Source organism: Gavialis gangeticus, unplaced genomic scaffold (genome assembly GCF_001723915.1).
Source record: "Gavialis gangeticus isolate Ggan-Ray unplaced genomic scaffold, GavGan_comp1, whole genome shotgun sequence".
Taxonomy (NCBI): domain Eukaryota; kingdom Metazoa; phylum Chordata; order Crocodylia; family Gavialidae; genus Gavialis; species Gavialis gangeticus.
Window position 1 is genome coordinate 45,462,441 of NW_017729027.1, and position 17,484 is coordinate 45,479,924.

The following is a 17,484-nucleotide window of genomic DNA, read 5'->3' on the forward strand; positions in this document are numbered from 1 at the left end:
CTTATATCCCCACAGTCCCCTGACCCACACTGGAGGGCATGCTGTGGGACTGGGGCAGCTGTGGGGAGAAATACCCACCCCATCCCCCACCCAAACCCTCCCCCTGCCACGCTGTGCATGGGGCTGAGATCAGAGGATCAGAGATCACACTTGGGTCAGTGACAGCCAATGGGGTGGGGCTAGCCCAGGGTTGGGCAAAGCAGATAAGCTCTGCCTGATGCTATAACGGAGCCCTCCCTACGCAATGCTGCTGGGGATGGCAGCAGCTGCGCTCTAAATTAATCCTCAGTGGCACCTGGCAGAGATATTTGATAAAGTGTGTAACAGAAAGTGCTTAAGGTAGCACACTTCCATCGAGGGTTAACTTAGAGCAGGATCTGCCATTTCTAAAGCACTTTATGTGCCATAAAGGTCTGTTCTGTTATGACTGTAAAGGGCCTTCTACGTACTTAAGTGTAATGTCTGTACCTAGCCAGTGACCCCAACTAATGTCCCTGGGCTCAAACTACCATGCTCTTTGTTAACAGCCAAATGATACCATCCCACCTGCTTCCTCCTTTCTGGTATTTAGCTTCCTCTTCATGGAATCATTGATGCTGTCACAACAGTCATCTTTTACTTCTGGTTGTCACCTTCCCATTAGCAGAAGTTAACTAAATCCCTACCCACCAGCCGCCTGGCTGAGAAACCCAAGAGGAGAAGCAAGTACAGGAAGCAAATGACAGAGCTGCCAAGGTACCTCTTGCTTCATTTCCAAACCAAACAAGCATTCAATAAGGGGCAAGTATAATGACTCAAAGCCAAACACTGTTCATTTGCACCACACAGTAACAGCAGGGACAGAGCTGGAATAAGGCAGGGCTTGTACATAGAGAAAAGACAGCAACTAAGCAACATTGTTGCCAATGACAGCATGGCAAATTTGCAATCTGTGCTGCTAATACTGTGGCCAACGGGTGTCTGTAGGGATGCAGACTCAGAGAGAAGTGCAGACAGCATGAAATTCACAAGGCTGTCAGTGTCACCTGCCGGGATTTCCTATCCTCACAACTTTCACAGGTCAAAACCTTGTTTCTTCTATAGCCCTTCATCTCCTGCTTTTCAAAAGAGGCTGATGCCATGCCCTAGGGTGTTCTTTCCTTTTGAGAGGAAGTAAATGATTTACTTTCCAGATTTTACACAGTTGCTCAAAATGTGCAAGCATGTTCACTTTAATTTAGTTCCACTTTCAGGCTTTATTTTAAGTCTCAATAAATCAGAGCAAGTCTCCATTCCAATCTGAGACTTGTAACTGATAGTACAAATTCAGGCGGCTAAAAGAAAGTGGCTAGCAGAGGGCAGACAGATGTTTATTGACACCTACAAGTCTACAAACTTCACTTCATAGATCTACTGGATACAAAAAATCATGGACTAAATATAGACTAAATATGGACTAAATATATGCATTTATGGCACATTATAACCTGCGTGCTGTTTGAGAACCCTAGGTAACCTCTCTACAGTTTACTAGCTGCATCCTTTCACCAGGTCAACATCCTCCTTCTCCCCCATACCTATTGTCTACCAGGGATATGCATTTTCACAGACCTGCCTTTTTGCATACTGGCTTCTAATCTACCCAGAAGAGCACCCAAACCAACAAGCAGACTCTCTCCAATGCCCGAAGAAGGATGTTTGTGCCTGAAAGCTTGCAAAGAACAATTTTTCCAAATCTTTGGTTGGCCTAATAAAAGATATCACATCTACCCAAAGAATCTTGTTTGCCTATTGACACCTATTTAATTTATATAGTACATTTTAAACCACACTTATGAAAAGTAAAAAATACCAGAAAGGACAAGCCCTAATTTTGAACTGTGGCATCTGTTAATTGGGCAATAGAAAACAGTTACTTTTTATCTACATGTTTGTAACCAGCCACTTACTGCAATTAGATTTAACACCAGGAGGCCATTTCTGAAGGAAATTGTATTGTCCATGGTCTGCTTACCTTTCTTTCAGGTGATTCTATTATTTTCCATTCGTTGAGCTTCAGTTGGTGCAGTTCATCAAACTTCATGCTGACGTCTTCAATTGAAAGCTGCAATAAGTCCCAGAATCCTGCCAGGTCCTGGGAAGTTGGCCTTGGCATGGCACTGGGGTCCTGACACACACACACAAAAAATTATTAATAGATTGGGAGACATTAAATGTTGTTTACAGTGCTTGTGTGTGTATTTGGAAATGCACAGCTTCTCTTGCTGTAGCACCGCACATAAGGCCATGCAACTTTTTGAGCCTGGGAATTGTCTCCCACCCAATCAAAAAATCAGTGGGTTATGTTTTATGCTGACCTTTCTGGATTCCTGCTACTCAGGGCTGTCCTTTGTGGAGGGTTGACAATAATTTTTAAACTGTGGACAGCTGTCTAAATGAGCATGGATAAACATTTTTGTATTCAGCCCTCCCGGAATCCTGCTCATTTAAAGCCTGCCTTGGCAATGACTGAGTGGATGAGAATGTTATGAATCAGCTGCTGGGTTATGCACATGTTTTAGTTGACATGTTATGCATATAACATAACTTATAAAACCTGAGACAATGTAATACCAAATACAGTGGGCTGTGCTACCTAGTTTGTGTTATGGTAACTTTAGTCTGCTCCAAGGAGATAAAATGAGCAATTTGCAGTCCTCCAGAATCCCAGGATGCCCTGCTCTGAGCTCCACCCACCCACAGCAAAGGTAGTATTGAGGCTCCAGTAGTGGTAAGATTAGACTAGCCCATGAGAGAGAAGGCACCACACACCTTACATGGCCCTTATTGTGCTGAACAAGAACCTAAACTGAATGCAAACATGGTGCCTAAGGAGGCACACAGAAAAAAACAGCACCATATATACTGGGTAATGAACAATATATACATCACAGATAGAGCCCAGGTGGCCTGGCTCCTAGCCACATCTCTGCTCTCTAGCTCTCTCATGGCAGAACAGAGCTGAGCAGGCAAGAAATAGTATTAACCCTTAACATGCAGTTGTTCACTTCTAACTTTCATAGAATCATAGAAAATGAGAGTTGGAAGGGACCTCAGGAGGTGATCTAGTCCAACCCCCTGTTCAAAGCAGGACCAGCCCCAGCTAGATCCAGACAAGTCTACCTGGGTCTTAAAAACCTCTAAGGATGGGGATTCCACACCTGTGCTGGGTAACCTGCTCCAGGGCTTTACTACCCTCCCCATGAGAAAGTTTTTCCTGATATCCAACCTAAACTTCCCTTGCTGCAACTTGAGACCATTGCTCCTTGTTCTGTCATCTGCCACAAACAAGACTAGTCTAGCTCCATCCTCTTTGTAAGCACCCTTCAGGCAGTGGAAGGCTGTTATTAAATCCCCTCAGTCTTCTCAGGCATTTGTACACATGCTTGTGCTACAGCGCTGGGCACTTTTAAAAGTGTGTGATGCTGTGGGGCATGCAGTTGTATAAGTGGTGAAATGTGTGTCAGCGCAGAGGAAATGGCAGCGGTGTGCTTTTGAACTAAAACACATTGAATGTGTTTTAGTTCAAAAGTGCACCACCTCCATTTTCTGCATGCATTTTGCTGCTTACACAACTGCACCTGGCACAGCACAGTGTGCATCAGCTTGCATGAGGAGCAGACTTGATGCATTAAAGTTCTGTTCCCAAATTAAGCTGGGCAGACTCTTTCCTCAAGGTATTTTACTTAGGCAGTTTCTATGAGAACAAAAACAAGGTCCTGTTTGTGACATTAATGTCAGTTGTGACATTCTCCCCTTGGAAGGGAGAATCTCTGGGAAAAGAGTAGACCAGATTGCAACATTAGAGACAGTTTATAATACTATAGTAGCTCAGGCTGCAGCAGGCTTAGTACTGGCTGTGGAGAGTCAGTGGTTGGTGAAACTTACTCGTCCTCCGCTCCTAAATTCAACCTATGGGACTTTGCACAAAGAACTTGCTCCACAGAGATAGCTCCACGCTGTCTAGGAATACTCAACCCTTACATAGTTATTCTTTCCCCTACATAAGGAGAGAAACAACAGTGGGACTGCATATGGAGCACTGCCTTGCTAAAGTGGGAGAAGGACCTTCTTAGAGCCAGATCCACACAGGCACTTAGGGCCCCTCTACATGTGCAGGTAAAAGTGTGATTGGGATCTAATGTGAGATCCACACAGTTGTGCTTCCTGACATGCTGCACATGCACGGCAAGAGCATGATCATGGGATCTTTCATTGGATCCCATTGCGCCTTATTGCCAGTGTAGGAGAAGCCTGGGAGCAAACTCTTGTGGCTGGAAGTGCCCTCAGTTGAGCCTCATGTGCTCTCCAGTGCTGGGGGATCATGGCTGCCCTGATCTCCCAGACTTCAGGGTGTGTGACACCCCTGGGGCTGTGGGATTGTGATTGCCATGATCACATTGTGCCAGGAGTTTCACAAACCCTTGAAGCTGGGAGATCACAGCAGCTGCAATCCTTCAGCCCTGGGGGGTTTTGTGCATCCCCAAAGCAGCCGCAGTCAGCTGCTGGGACACAACTGAGTCCTGGCACCCATTATCTGCCACTGTAGTACTCTGAGTCCCTTTGCTGCTGGGACCCAGAGTCGGCAGCTGTGGGGTCTGAGACTCCTCTCAGTCACGGGACTCCCAGTCCTGACAGGGCTCACAACCACAGGAGAGACCCTGCTACATATGCAAATTAAAGCTTGATAGCAACCAGCTATAAAGTTAGTACAGATTTTTTAGGTCTAACTTTATAGCTGATTGGAGCTATTTATGGCAGGACAGCTACTCTGAATGCGTAGCTGGTCTCAAGGTAATTGTGAAGTAACCAGTTAATTGTTCAATACCTGTAATGTGTTACCTGTCAGCTTTGTGTTCTTGGGAAACCCTAGCACAGTACCCAGCCTCTCTGACTCACAAAGGACTCACTTCTCCTTCTCCCCCCGGCCCTTGCCTTCCCACCCCTGCCTGAACAAGAACTGATTAGAGGAAGGACTTACAAAAGACAATGAAGATGCAGTGGGAGATGCACCTAAAGCCCTCCAGACACCGGTAATAGGAGGGAAGCAACTCCCCATGTCTCATTTACATCAGAGATGGAACCAGAAGGCAACTCATTTACATGGGAGATGGGACAGGAAATCACCTTCATTAGCATTCAGGATGGAGAACAGAGATTCCAAGGCAAGGACTGCACTAAACTCTGGGACCAGAGAAGCAGGAGAGCACTGCATGATGGGGGAATCCCTGCTCTAAATGCTAATCAATCCATGTCTGTACCCACCCAGCTCAGCATTTATTAGACCAAATCTAGTAATCTGTCCTTTATTGGTACCCAAAACACTGAATCTGCCTGTCTGTACTGTGAGCTCCCACAGAGTTATGCCACCCATAGCCAGGAGCGATCAGTTCCTATTATCCAGCATATGAGCCATTGTTTACCCATAAGCAAACCTAGTGTTCTCCCTTGAGCCACTGTTAGTTCTCTACAAAAACCCTACCCAAGCTCAATTTTGTGTTCTGGTGCTTGGATACAAAAGCTGCACCAGTTGCACTCCTTTTCTGCCTGGAATCCCTCCACTAACCATGCTGAGGGCTCTGCCTATCTGCAAGCTCCAACAAACACCTGGAGCTTTGCTGAGTGGAGAGACCCTAACTCTTTCTTCTCTCTGACTCCAGGAACCTGATTTTTACTTTCTTATTCCAGACACAGCTTTCTAAACCTGACTTTTCTTCTCTTACCCCAGGCACAGCTTTTTAAACAGGACTCTCTCTCTCTTTCTCTGACTCCAGGAACCTGACTTTTATTCTCTTACTCCAGGCACAGCTTTCTAAACCTGACTTTTGCTGATGAAACTTGAGCTAGACTTTCCCAAATACCTAACTGAAACTATGTAATACTGTAACTGTTTTATTTGTCTCTCTTGTATGGCTATTACTACTGGTATCATCATAAGTTCATATACCTGGCAATAAATAACTTCTATGGTCAAGCTGGTTACTATTCTCTCTCTGAACCTTATTTACTCTTTCTTTCCCTTGACCTCCCCATTTGCTCTGCAGCAACGCTTCTTTTACCTAAGCCAAAGATCCCTGTAATGCCCAAAAGCTATGGTGGGGTCTGCTTATCAAGGGAGTTACTACTAGGACCATTGTGACAAGAGTTTGGGATGTGCTGAGTTTTGCGGTATCAGCTGAAAGTGCTGATCGGACCCAGCCTGCTCAGGATTACCTGTTAGCGTGTATGCATGTGTGTCTAACTGCATTTATTATTGTCCTGCTGAAATCAGGGATGAACTGAGTTCAAGGCATATGAGGGTGTTAGCCTGTCAATGCTGAATAACTTGGCCTGGCTCAGGCATGCCCTGTTAATCTGTGTGTATGTGCACATACGTGTTTGACTGATTCGGTGGTTGGAGGAACCCAGCCCCATTGAAACCAAGTCCTGCAAGGTAGTTCTACTGGGGGCGACTTGCAGAAGGGAGAAATACAGCTCCATACAGAAACACAAGTAACACAAGCAGCACATTGATAGACTTACAGAGACCCCAGAAATGTACCGCTAATAAATGAGTGCACCCCAAAGTGATGGGCAAATCTGGTAACAGGCCTTAGTCTGAGTGTATATGCCTATTCCTGCCTAATTGCTTAGCCCCTGCCCCCCCACTGCAGCATGTGTAAAGTCAGCTGCTGTACTGTACACAAAAGGGCAGTGCCCCCCACATACACTGTGCATGGGAGGCCCCTACCTCAGCTCTCTTATTGCACTGCCCCATGGGCTCTGCTGGTGCTCCTGCTTCCTTGCTCTCACCAATGGAAGCAAGGAAGCAGAAGCTGAGGGAGAGAGGGGTTGACTAGAGACTCTGGCTGCACCACCAGCTAGAGTGTTAGAGAGAGTGATCGCCACCCATTGGACATCCCTACAATAACGTATCCCTGCACCTAAACCTGCTGCAGGGCCTGATAATCAGCAAAAAGCACACCAGCCAAGGTCACTTATATTTAAAACAATGGGCGGAGGAAGAGCAGATGCTACCCACCTTCTATGTAACAGTTTACTATAGAACCCAGATTACTTGTATCTGGGTGGTTCCCAACCTGATTTGAGTGGCTTGTCAAATTAAAGATGAGCCACTTAGCTGATTGCTGCAGAATTTGCATCAAAGGACACCACTTCTCTACTCAGCTGGAGCTCATAAGTAGTTCCTTCCACCAGTTTGGAGTTGCAGTGTCCTTTTAAATATGTAAATGCCACAGCAAATAGGTGGAGCAATTCAGAGGTTCACTGAGGCTCTGTATACCCTCAGATACTTTGCAACAGATACTCTGCAAACCCTCACTGCCAGAGGGGGTTTACTATAGGAATATAACTCTGTGTAGTACCCCCACCCCCAGGCTTAGTTGGCTAACATTGTATTGCTTGTAACCTAGTCGCATTCCCCTCCTCTCCCCCATCCCTCTATTGTTAGTCCCTCGCTCGGGCACTTTGTATTTCCATATCAGCTTTGTCGTCTTTTTTCTGGATTCCCCAACCAAAACATCTACTAATAAAAGTCTATCTGGGTTCTGCTGTACTAGTTGGAATATTTACCTACTACGTGGGCTTGCTTGGCTTCAAGACCCTTCTCAGCCTGAGGGTGATCAAGTTTACACTTCCTCCATTCCAGGAGACCATCACATTTATGGGGAGCTAATGTGATACTGCAGATTCCTGCAAGTTAGGAAACTTCCTAAGGGGACACATAACTTTTAAGTGGACTATGGTGCCTGTACTGTTCACTTTAAGTGTTACAAGTGTGTGGATCTTGTACTCCAACATCACTTGGAATCTGTATGGCAGTAAGTTATATGAACCAGGGGCCAGATGCAAAAAATATTTAAGCATCCACTGAAATCACTTAAGGCATCTAAAAACCGTCTTCAATCTGGCCTTTGCCCCTTAGGTAACAGAAATGGGTGCAACTTGTTAACTTCAAGAATTAGGCCCTCTGCGTGAAAATTACTATGAGGCAAGTCCTGTGCCAGTATGTATCCTTTAATATATCCTGTATTTCAATCTGTTCCTTCTTAACTACACCATGACCCTCTCAGTCGTTCTTGTCATTTTCCTAGTTTACTCTAAAGATCTATAAAATGATGCCAGCTGGAGGTCACTCACTGTGAATTGCCATTCCTTTCTGAATGGAAGGTAATTACCCTTCTGTCCCCTTCTTTGCACAGCTCAGCTCATACCAGTTTCCGTATGGTATAATTTCCAATGCAGCTACTGTTGATTGGAACATGTTTTGTGTTTTCTGGACCATAAGAGAGCTGCCTCCTGCTGCTCACATAAAACAATAATCTACATCATTTTAGGCTGGTAACCTCCAGCAAAAAGGACTAATATTAGAGATGTCTATGATCTGTTTATATTTCATTTTATCCAGAAACTTCTCATCTTTAGTGCTGAGTTTTGAATTCAGGCTTTGATTCTATGAATAAACTTGTTATCACAACAGCCTTTATCCTGAAGGAAGCAAAGAGCTAGTCAAATGATCATTGGTGATGCTGATGTACCTCTATATTCACCTGCAGCCCAGCCATGCTACACTGATCTGTGATCTCAGTAGATCTCCCAAACTTTGCAGTACGGATGACAGCATACATATGATCCCTTTAAAGAAAGCTCAGGCTGTTAGAATTAGTGTGGCTAATTTACTAGGGAGCAGTAATTAACCAGCCACACTCTCCTTGGTTGTTAGTGAAAACACTATGATGCAGCGAATTCAGGACCAGATTCTCACCTGGGCTAGGGACAGATATTACACATGAACTGGTTTAAGTGATCAGAAACTGATTTAAACCTGTAACAGAACAGATGTTCAGTGCACATAAACCAGTTTGAAAATGGCTGAAACTGGTTTGGTTTGGGTCAAACTGGTTCATGCAATGTCTGTCCCAGACCTCTTACTGGTTTAACATAAACCAGGCTCTCACAGCATCTCAGCATGACTGCAGGTTGCTTTTACTCTTCCCCTGACCACTTCCTGCTAAGCAGGAATGCCCCCCTCCCCTCTGCCTTGATAAGAGGTGCCTGTGTATTAGGTAGAAGACTGCATGCTGAGTACTGCCTGTGCTGAATCAGCAGGCAGAATCAACAGGTAGCTGGTAATGTCCCTTTGTTGTTTTCTTAATAGGGTGATAAACACCTAGTTGGGGGTGATAAACACTGTTATCAATCCCCTGCTGGGCTAATCAGAGTGTCCTGCCAGGGCCTGGCCACTCCCTCTCCACCCCCAGCTCAGTACTTGTACAAGGGAAGGGAGGGCTGCTCTAGCACCCCCCAGCTTCTAGCCTGAGCCACTGCAGGCATGTGGCTGCATGTCTGGTATGTCTGGACAGTTACAAAGTGATTTAGCCTAGCCAGGTTAGATTCACCTGAAAAGATTGAACCAATTCAGGCTCAGGCTTTTTGTCTGTCCCCAGCCCTGATGAAAATCAGCACGGCTCCTCTGAAGCTGATGGAACCAGATGAGAATCTTTTGTAAGAAACATACAGCCAAGACCTTGATCAATCATGCAGCATAAAGTCCTACTGCAATGTTCACAAACCTTGGTTGATGGAGTAATTGTTCTGGGTAATCATATTCTGCCCAGCAGCATAACAATACAGCCAGGCAGTCAGGGCAGCTATGACACCTGAGGGCAGCAATGACTTCTGGCTGCCAGTGTGTTACTGGTGCAATTGTGTCCCCTCTAAAGTGGCACTTGGTATGGCTGTACTGTTTACCCTGACCTAGTTATGCCACCCTAAACCTGAAGTATAGCTTTGAATGAGATGAAGAGGAACCCCTTACTTTCTGGCTGAAATTTTGTTTCATCGTGTTATGTGTTGGTAGACAACAGGTGTATTCTATCCATGGGGCATTGAATGCACTCTAGGGTGGTTGTAGTAATAGCTGGCTGCCTGTATCTGGCAAGTTCCCATCAAGTTCAATGATGCTGATTCAGGACCAAACAGAGCATCTGTTGTGGATGCATATTTAGTGAATCGTTTACAACAAAACACATATTGATGGGATGAAAAAAATCAAACATACTACAGGCCCAGTCCTTCAATAGTTACTTTCTATTAATTCCAATGGTGGCTTTACTTCACTGATGGCAAAGTTAATAACAGTCCCATCAAAATATTTCTTAACAGTAAGAACCAGCGAGTAGTGCCATTTTCAGGGACTTTGATTTATTAATCAGAAGGAAGAGAGGCAAACTTCACTTAATACCGTCAATCATTTTGTCTTAAAACCACAAGATTTTATCTTTTTTTCCCCCTCTCGCCCACAAAAAATAATAATCTTGCTATCTGTTTTAAACAGGTAATGTACATGCTGGGCAGGTATTGTTCTTACATCTTATTATAATAATTCTCTTGGTCACAATTACTGCAAACACCCCCTTAGAGATAAACAAAGTATGCATAGTTTAGTCAATCAGATAATGGATGGCACTTCTGAATATGTAGTAAGACTTTTGTAGACAATCAAATTTCTTTCATTAGCAAGAAAATAAATATAAAAATAAAAAGTATATGCAACATATCTATGATCAGAGAAATAGTTATCTAACAGTAGTCTGTGTGAGTTTTCTGAGTCATCCAGTAATACAGAGTAAAATCTTATTTTAACACAGCCTTTGAAGCAGATAATTGGATGCTTTCCTAATGTGGATCATATAACTTACCATTCCTTATTAGATAACAGTACATGAAGGAAGGGCATTTTGGATGTTACTTTCTCAGAAATATTTTGGATACAATTTTCAGAACCCTGGCTGCTTAATTTCATGGATAACAAGTATGAAATGTGCATCTCCACTGTGAATGTCTTGTCAGGACTTTAAAAGGTTATACAGTAAATATTTAATGAAAGACGGATTTCATATAGACAAATACTTAGGTCACATCTCCTGTCACACAAACAATAGAATTCAGCACTTTTTTTAGCGCACTGCACAGAGAAAGAAGTAAAAGGTAACAATATTATTCAATACTGAAAGGAAGTCCAAGGAGGAAGGAAACATTCTATCATATACTGGCTTGCACTCAAAGAATTATATTCTTCTATAGATTAGTATCTTCAGTTGCTACAATTTTCCTATTACTGATAGCAGCTGTCATATTAATGAAAATAAAATTTAGAATTGAATTAGGTTCTTGTGGACTACCAGACCAATAACTCTACCTCAACTGCTCTTCTGGCCCAAGGACTTCATATATGTAATTGACAATGCAAAATACGAAGCCCAATCTTGCAAGCACTCTGTGTGTAAAAAGTATAGGTTCAGACCTCTATTTTACAAAATGTATTCTTTTTCTCACAATTTAGATTTATTCTCTGTTTAATGCTTTTCTTAAATTTGAAAAAAGTCAATTAGACTAAAATAAGACTTTGCCCTGTGGAAAAATACCAACTTGCCTGAAACTATATTTCTAAGACAGTACAATTTAAAAAGGAAACATAATTTTAGACTAAATGTCCCTTTATCTTTCACTTTGGCTGAACTGTAGCTGCATGGATCTTCTCTCTTCCCTTGTTCTGACCAGTGGAATTTCTTTCCTTGAGTTCATTCACATCTCTCCTGACTCCTGGCTTCAATCTCAAACTTGTGACTGCACTTCAGTGAAACACCCAATATCTACCTGAGCATCCTCACCTCAGTGAGCTCAAGTACTTTTTCAACTTTTCCTCTCATCATCAAAGTGTCTGTTCTATATAATAACACCAGCTTCACCACTGTCAGACTGAGCTTTATCTTCAGTGCAATCGACCTTACCACATACATTCCTGAAACTTCTTTCAGTTTCTTCCATCCTATTTTAACTCTTTCTTACTTTTGCTTAACAATTGCCTTCACCATTTAATGTAGGTCCCCCACCCTTGAATATTCATAACTATTGCTTTTCCATCCATATCTGCGACTGGCCATGCCTTCTGTTTTTCCAGTGTTTATTTTTAGGCCACCTTTCTCCAAATGTTTCTCTTCTTTTTCCTCTGTTGTTATAGAGGATAGCCTACAAGTAACAGATCCAATGATAGAACTATTTAGCACATCTATTGTAGTAATAAACCAAAATGAGTTTAGCACTGAATCCTTAATGCAACCCTGTCTTGATGTCAAGGTTTTCTGTCATTCTCCATGAAGTTCTGACTTCTCTCTCCAATTGCTCCTTCAGTTCTGACCATCTTTTCTGACACTCCTTTCTTAAGCAAGTACTAGTGCGTTATCTCACAGGGATCTCTACTGAATGCTTTCAAGTCCATGAATGTGTCATATAGTTTCTTGTGTTTCTTTGGGAATTTTTTTTGCAGCTCTCTAATAACGAGGACTGAATCCATGGCTCCTTTACTTTGTACAAATATGAGTAAGTTTGTGATCCTTTCAAAGACTTTAATTAAACATTCTACTGATTTTATTCATGTATAGTATTCACATCTAAGGGTGAAGTTACATCTTACACTTACACTATACTAATAGCACTTAAAACACAAATGTCCACATGTTAAAGTTTGCTAATTCCTGCTAAGTGCCCTCTGAGCATCTCAAAGATATGCCTCTTCAGGTGAGGGTTAACTTCTTTCCATCTCTATCATGCTTTACATTTTGCAGTCCATCATTGCATATCCTTCCACTTCAGTATATTTTTCCTGGTATTTCCATACTCTTCTGCTGTTCTCAGCATTTTCCAGTTCACTATACTTTGTTCACTCTCTAGCTTTTCAATTTGTATAGTTTATTCTCACAGCTTTACCATCTTTTCTATGTAATTTTTAATATTCTCTCATTTCATACTATAATTCTCCCAATCTGTCCCTCTCTTCTTCCCTGCCACTATGTCCACAATTAGAAGTCTAGGTTGAGTTGTCATCCCTTGCTGTATGACTGTGCTGTTTATGAGCTTTTTCCTATACTTTTGTCTGGCAAAGAGATAATCTATTTGACTTTTGGAACCACTCTTACAGGTGATGAAATGCTCCTCTCTTCTGAAATGTAGTATGAGCAATAAATAGGTGTAAGCCTTCAGCCTTTTCCAGGGTACTCTCTTTTCTTCCTCATTCCTAACTTCATATCCCATTCCTTCATGCACTACTACAAAACCATTAATGTATTTTCCTATTATTGTGCTTCGTCTCTGATATTTCTCTCACTTAATCCTCAGGATCTCCTAAACTGTTCTCCCTCTTTCTTTTCTCTGCCAACTTGTGGTTTATACCCTGATACTATGTTGGAAAATCTGGTATTGCTAACTTAACATCCATCAACCTGGACAGATAACTGTTAGAGCTCTGAAAATCATTACATTTGCCTGTTTTAGAGCAGAAGCATCACATTGTGTGTGCAGTCTGCAGCAGCTCGTCCTAGTAGAAGGTTGTCTTTTACTGTTACTTTCAGTAAATTATATTATAGTTTGTGGCCTCTGGCCAGCTTGTTGATCAACTTACCAAACAGCACACCACCTATCAGTCACGCTCACAAACTCAGTCACATGATTTTTAAGGCACCTTAATTCCATTTCTTTTCTTGCTTTTTCTACTATAAAAAATCTGTTATTCTGTTCTTGCTCCCAGTTCTCTTGCACTACTGACTTTCCATTCTATATTAGGACAAATATGGGCCATTATAGTAAAACTTTGGAACTTGTACAGCTGGATGATTTACAGTAATCAGATACATTGTTAGGTAAATCTGACTCCAAACTAGAATGTTAAGAACAATTGTTGTGCATTTTAAGTTTTAAACTTGCTTCAATCATCCAATAATATCCAGAAATATTGGCTTACCAGATTTTGTTGACAAAGCCAATAAAATTGCTGGAATTTCTGAGACATAAGGAGCTGAGCACTTCCAACAGCACTTCGGATCTTACCTAGAACTGAAAGGAGAAAGGTTATTGACAATGGGTGCCTTGAAAGTCAATGCAAAATTATACTTAGATAAAAGAAAGATTGCACTGTTATTCTATTATTTCAGGATATTAATACCTAGTTCCATGTCTTTTCAACAAGACATCTGGAGACTTTGTGGGCCCCTATTTCCATGGCATCAATAAAAGAATACATTAATAACTGGAAATACCATAAGGAAAGGTTGATATAGGAAGGGAGGGATCAACTACAACTGTCTCCATTAAAGAAATCAAAGGCTTGAGAAAGTATTGGATAGTTTGTGAGTTTGCCACCTGTTTCATTTTTAAGAAAAAACACTATGTATCCAGTAAATGATGCAAAAACAAAGCTCATTCCTAAACAGGAGCACTCCAAAAATATTTTGTCATTGACTTCCTTGTATGACAAAGTACTTACGTACTTAACTTCAAATAATTTAACTTCATATAATAAACTTAACTTCAAATAATTAAGCAGGGCTACTGAAGTCAGAGAGACTAAGGGATTGTCATAAGCACTTTTCCAAACTCCATAGTACATCATCGTTTTTAGCCTTATCTCACAAGCATAACTTTTCTAGCTTTCTTTTGTAAACACAATTAACAACCTGGAGATCCACTCAAGCCTCCATTGTGGAATACAATTAATCATACTTTTCATAAAACAAGCAGTCCATTTCTGCATTCACAGCCTTTGTCTTCAAAAGAAATCTACAAAATACTTTCAGGTGGTGTGCCTGGGAACAAAAATTCAAAACTGTATTGGGCATTAAAATCATGGACTTAACAGAGACATTGACTTTATGGCTCACTGTAAGGGCTGTGTTACATGTTAAACTTCACATGTGTTAAATGCAGTTAAAACACAAGCATCCACATGTTCAAGCAAGAAAACATGTGCCAAGTGCACTCATTCTGCCACGTGAAGCGTATCTCCAGACTGTCTTCAGGAGGCTGTGTTATGTTATCATCTGACAGCTCCACAGAGATATTATGAGCAAAGTCCAGTCCTCCAGTATCCAAGAGCGCACTGAGCCCAGCCCCTCTACTCCCATGGATGAACTATCTACCTGCCAGTACTCTTCTGCCCAGTGGAGTGGTACCAGCCCTAACCTGACACTGCTGCCCGTCCCTGAGGGACCTTTGCCACTGCTCCAGGGCAAGTGGACTCACGGAGTGATTTTACATTAGCAGCAGAGTGGGCAGGGAATGATCTGGCTTAAGCAACTGGTGCTGGAGTGGTGTGCCCAGAATGCCAGGCAGAAGCAGTGAGGACCAGCATGGGGTGGGGGCAGGAAGGGAGGCATCCCAGTGGTGAGGCTGTACATTGCCTTGACTCCCTCCCTCAGGAGATACATTTCAGGGTCCTGGCAGAGTGGCGCACAGATGAGCATAACCTGCATCTGAAGGCTGCCTGAGCTGGGAAGGGAGACACTCCCATCCCTGCCCTGCTGGCACACTAGCCTTGCTACCTGCTCTGCTTGCCCTCCAGCCTGGCTCAGCCAATAGCTGGAGAGAGCAGTAGGCATGCCTGGGCAATATAGTGTGTGGCATGACTGCTGGGAGACCGGCTCACTAGCCCTCTAGTGGCAAGTCATTGCTGTGCAGCTCACAGATTGTCAGAACTCTTCCTAAACTTACTGTGCTACTGCTCATAGCTTGTACCAACTTTAATACTATGTAACACTCCCAAGATTTAGCATGTGTGAATGGTAACATGTAGCAACCCCTCTAACTTAACCTTTCACCTCTGTCTCTAATTTCTTGGCTCCACAGGTGATAACTGTTCACTTTCATTTCAAGTGGTCAAATTCATTAACATAATTAAGTTAAACTAAAGTAATTGTCCTAATTTGCACTTAGATTGAACTGTGAGTGTTTCTTTCCCACACTGGATGAAGGGTGTTTAAAGACTGAAAGCTTGCCTGCTGTTTTTCCCACCTATACAAGTTGCTTCACACCTACTCCAAAGCCCACAAGAATCAATAGAAATCTGTATACCAAGATTTGAACTGACCCTAACTACAAGGGCATTTCAGAATAACTAATGGCAATTTTGAAATAAAACTATTTTGTGTGCAATGTTCCTCATTTACTGTACCACATTATTTTGTAATGTAATCACACTGCTTTGCAACACAGGTATTCCAGTGAGTCACAAGTTTCTTGATAGCATCTTTAAAGAAGTTTTTTGATTGCTGTGACAGCCACCCCTGTATCATGAGCTGCACTTCTGCATCACTGCCAAGTCTGTGCCCATGAAGGGTCTCCTTCTACAATCCAAACAAGTGATAATCACTTGGAGCAAGATGAGGTCTGTAGTGAGATTTCAAAGCCCAGTCAATGCAAAGTCTGGACAGCCCTCTGTGCACTGTGCAGCTTTATATTGTCAAGTTGGAGAAGAGTACCTTACTTGAGCTCTCCATGCTGTTTGGTCCAACTAGCTGGCTTCCGGTAGTTTTGGAGAATGTAGTAGGTGTTGCTATTGATTATAACCCCATGCTCCATGGACAAGAAATGGTCCAATGTAATCCCAAAACAGGATGAACAAGAACCTGCCAGAGTGTGGCTGAGAATGGATTTTTTTTAGGAAGCAGTGATGTTGTGTATTTCTACTGTATCCTCTGTCTTTAGGTCTCAGGATTGTAATGGGGAGCCCAGATTTCATGTCCAGTGATGATGCATGAGAAGAACCCCTTACCTTAATCTCATACATGGTGTAGAAGTTATACACATCCATCAGTTGCTTTGGCATTCAAAGGGCACACATTTTCTGGTAATTCAGGTGAGCATGCAAAATGGTGTGGATACTGTCAGCCCATACACCTACTTCAGCCACTAGTGAAGGAATGCTCACTCAGCTGTTTCCACACAAAGTCATAGTGACTTCGGCAATGTTGTCCTCCGCTGTGGCTGTGTTGGCATGTCCTGTCGAGGGTTCATCCACTATGGACATCTGGCCATTTTTTAACTTCTCAATCCACTCATAGACATTCTGTTGAGCCATACGGTTCTCACTGTATTTTGTCACAATCCTACGGTGAATTTCACTAGGCAGTACACCACTGGCCCACAAAAAACTAATGCTAGAAGGCTGTTCCTTGGTGTACACTGACAGCTTCCTGGACATGTTGTTTACATGCTCAGCACCATCACACGTGTTCAGTATAAAATGATTGGTGCATTCAACAATGCTGTCATTGGTTTTCCTGCTGCTTTGTAGTTTTCCACTTTGTCACAGACACACAGCATAGGCAGTCATTTTGCTGGTAGTTTCTGAAACACCTTCATATATACTGTAGGTAATGGTTGTTCATTAACTATGGCTATGCCTGGTTTACTGTCAGTACTTTAACATTCTATGATTAATTAAAATAATAGATCTTTCTGGAATATATCTATATTTATCCATCTCTCTGTATATCTTTTGGCTTCATCATAGTAAACAGCTTCATTATATAGTAAGTCTTCTGACTTGAAGGCTAGGGACAGAAATTCAAAAAGCCTAAGCCTGAATTGATTCAATCTTTGTAGGTTAGTCTAACCTGGCTAGGTTAAACTGGT

At 42.5% G+C, this 17,484-nt stretch overlaps 1 protein-coding gene across 1 annotated transcript in view; it reads right to left on the reverse strand.

Moving 5' to 3' along the window:
* Positions 1-17,484, reverse strand: part of DLGAP2 (DLG associated protein 2) — a 214,293-nt gene that overhangs the window by 8,785 nt on the left and 188,024 nt on the right. The window contains exons 8-9 of the mRNA XM_019520619.1: positions 13,817-13,908; positions 1,994-2,146 (exon numbers count right to left, since the gene is read on the reverse strand). Of these exons, the coding sequence (XP_019376164.1) occupies positions 1,994-2,146; positions 13,817-13,908 (245 nt within the window). The remainder of the gene's footprint in view (positions 1-1,993; positions 2,147-13,816; positions 13,909-17,484) is intronic.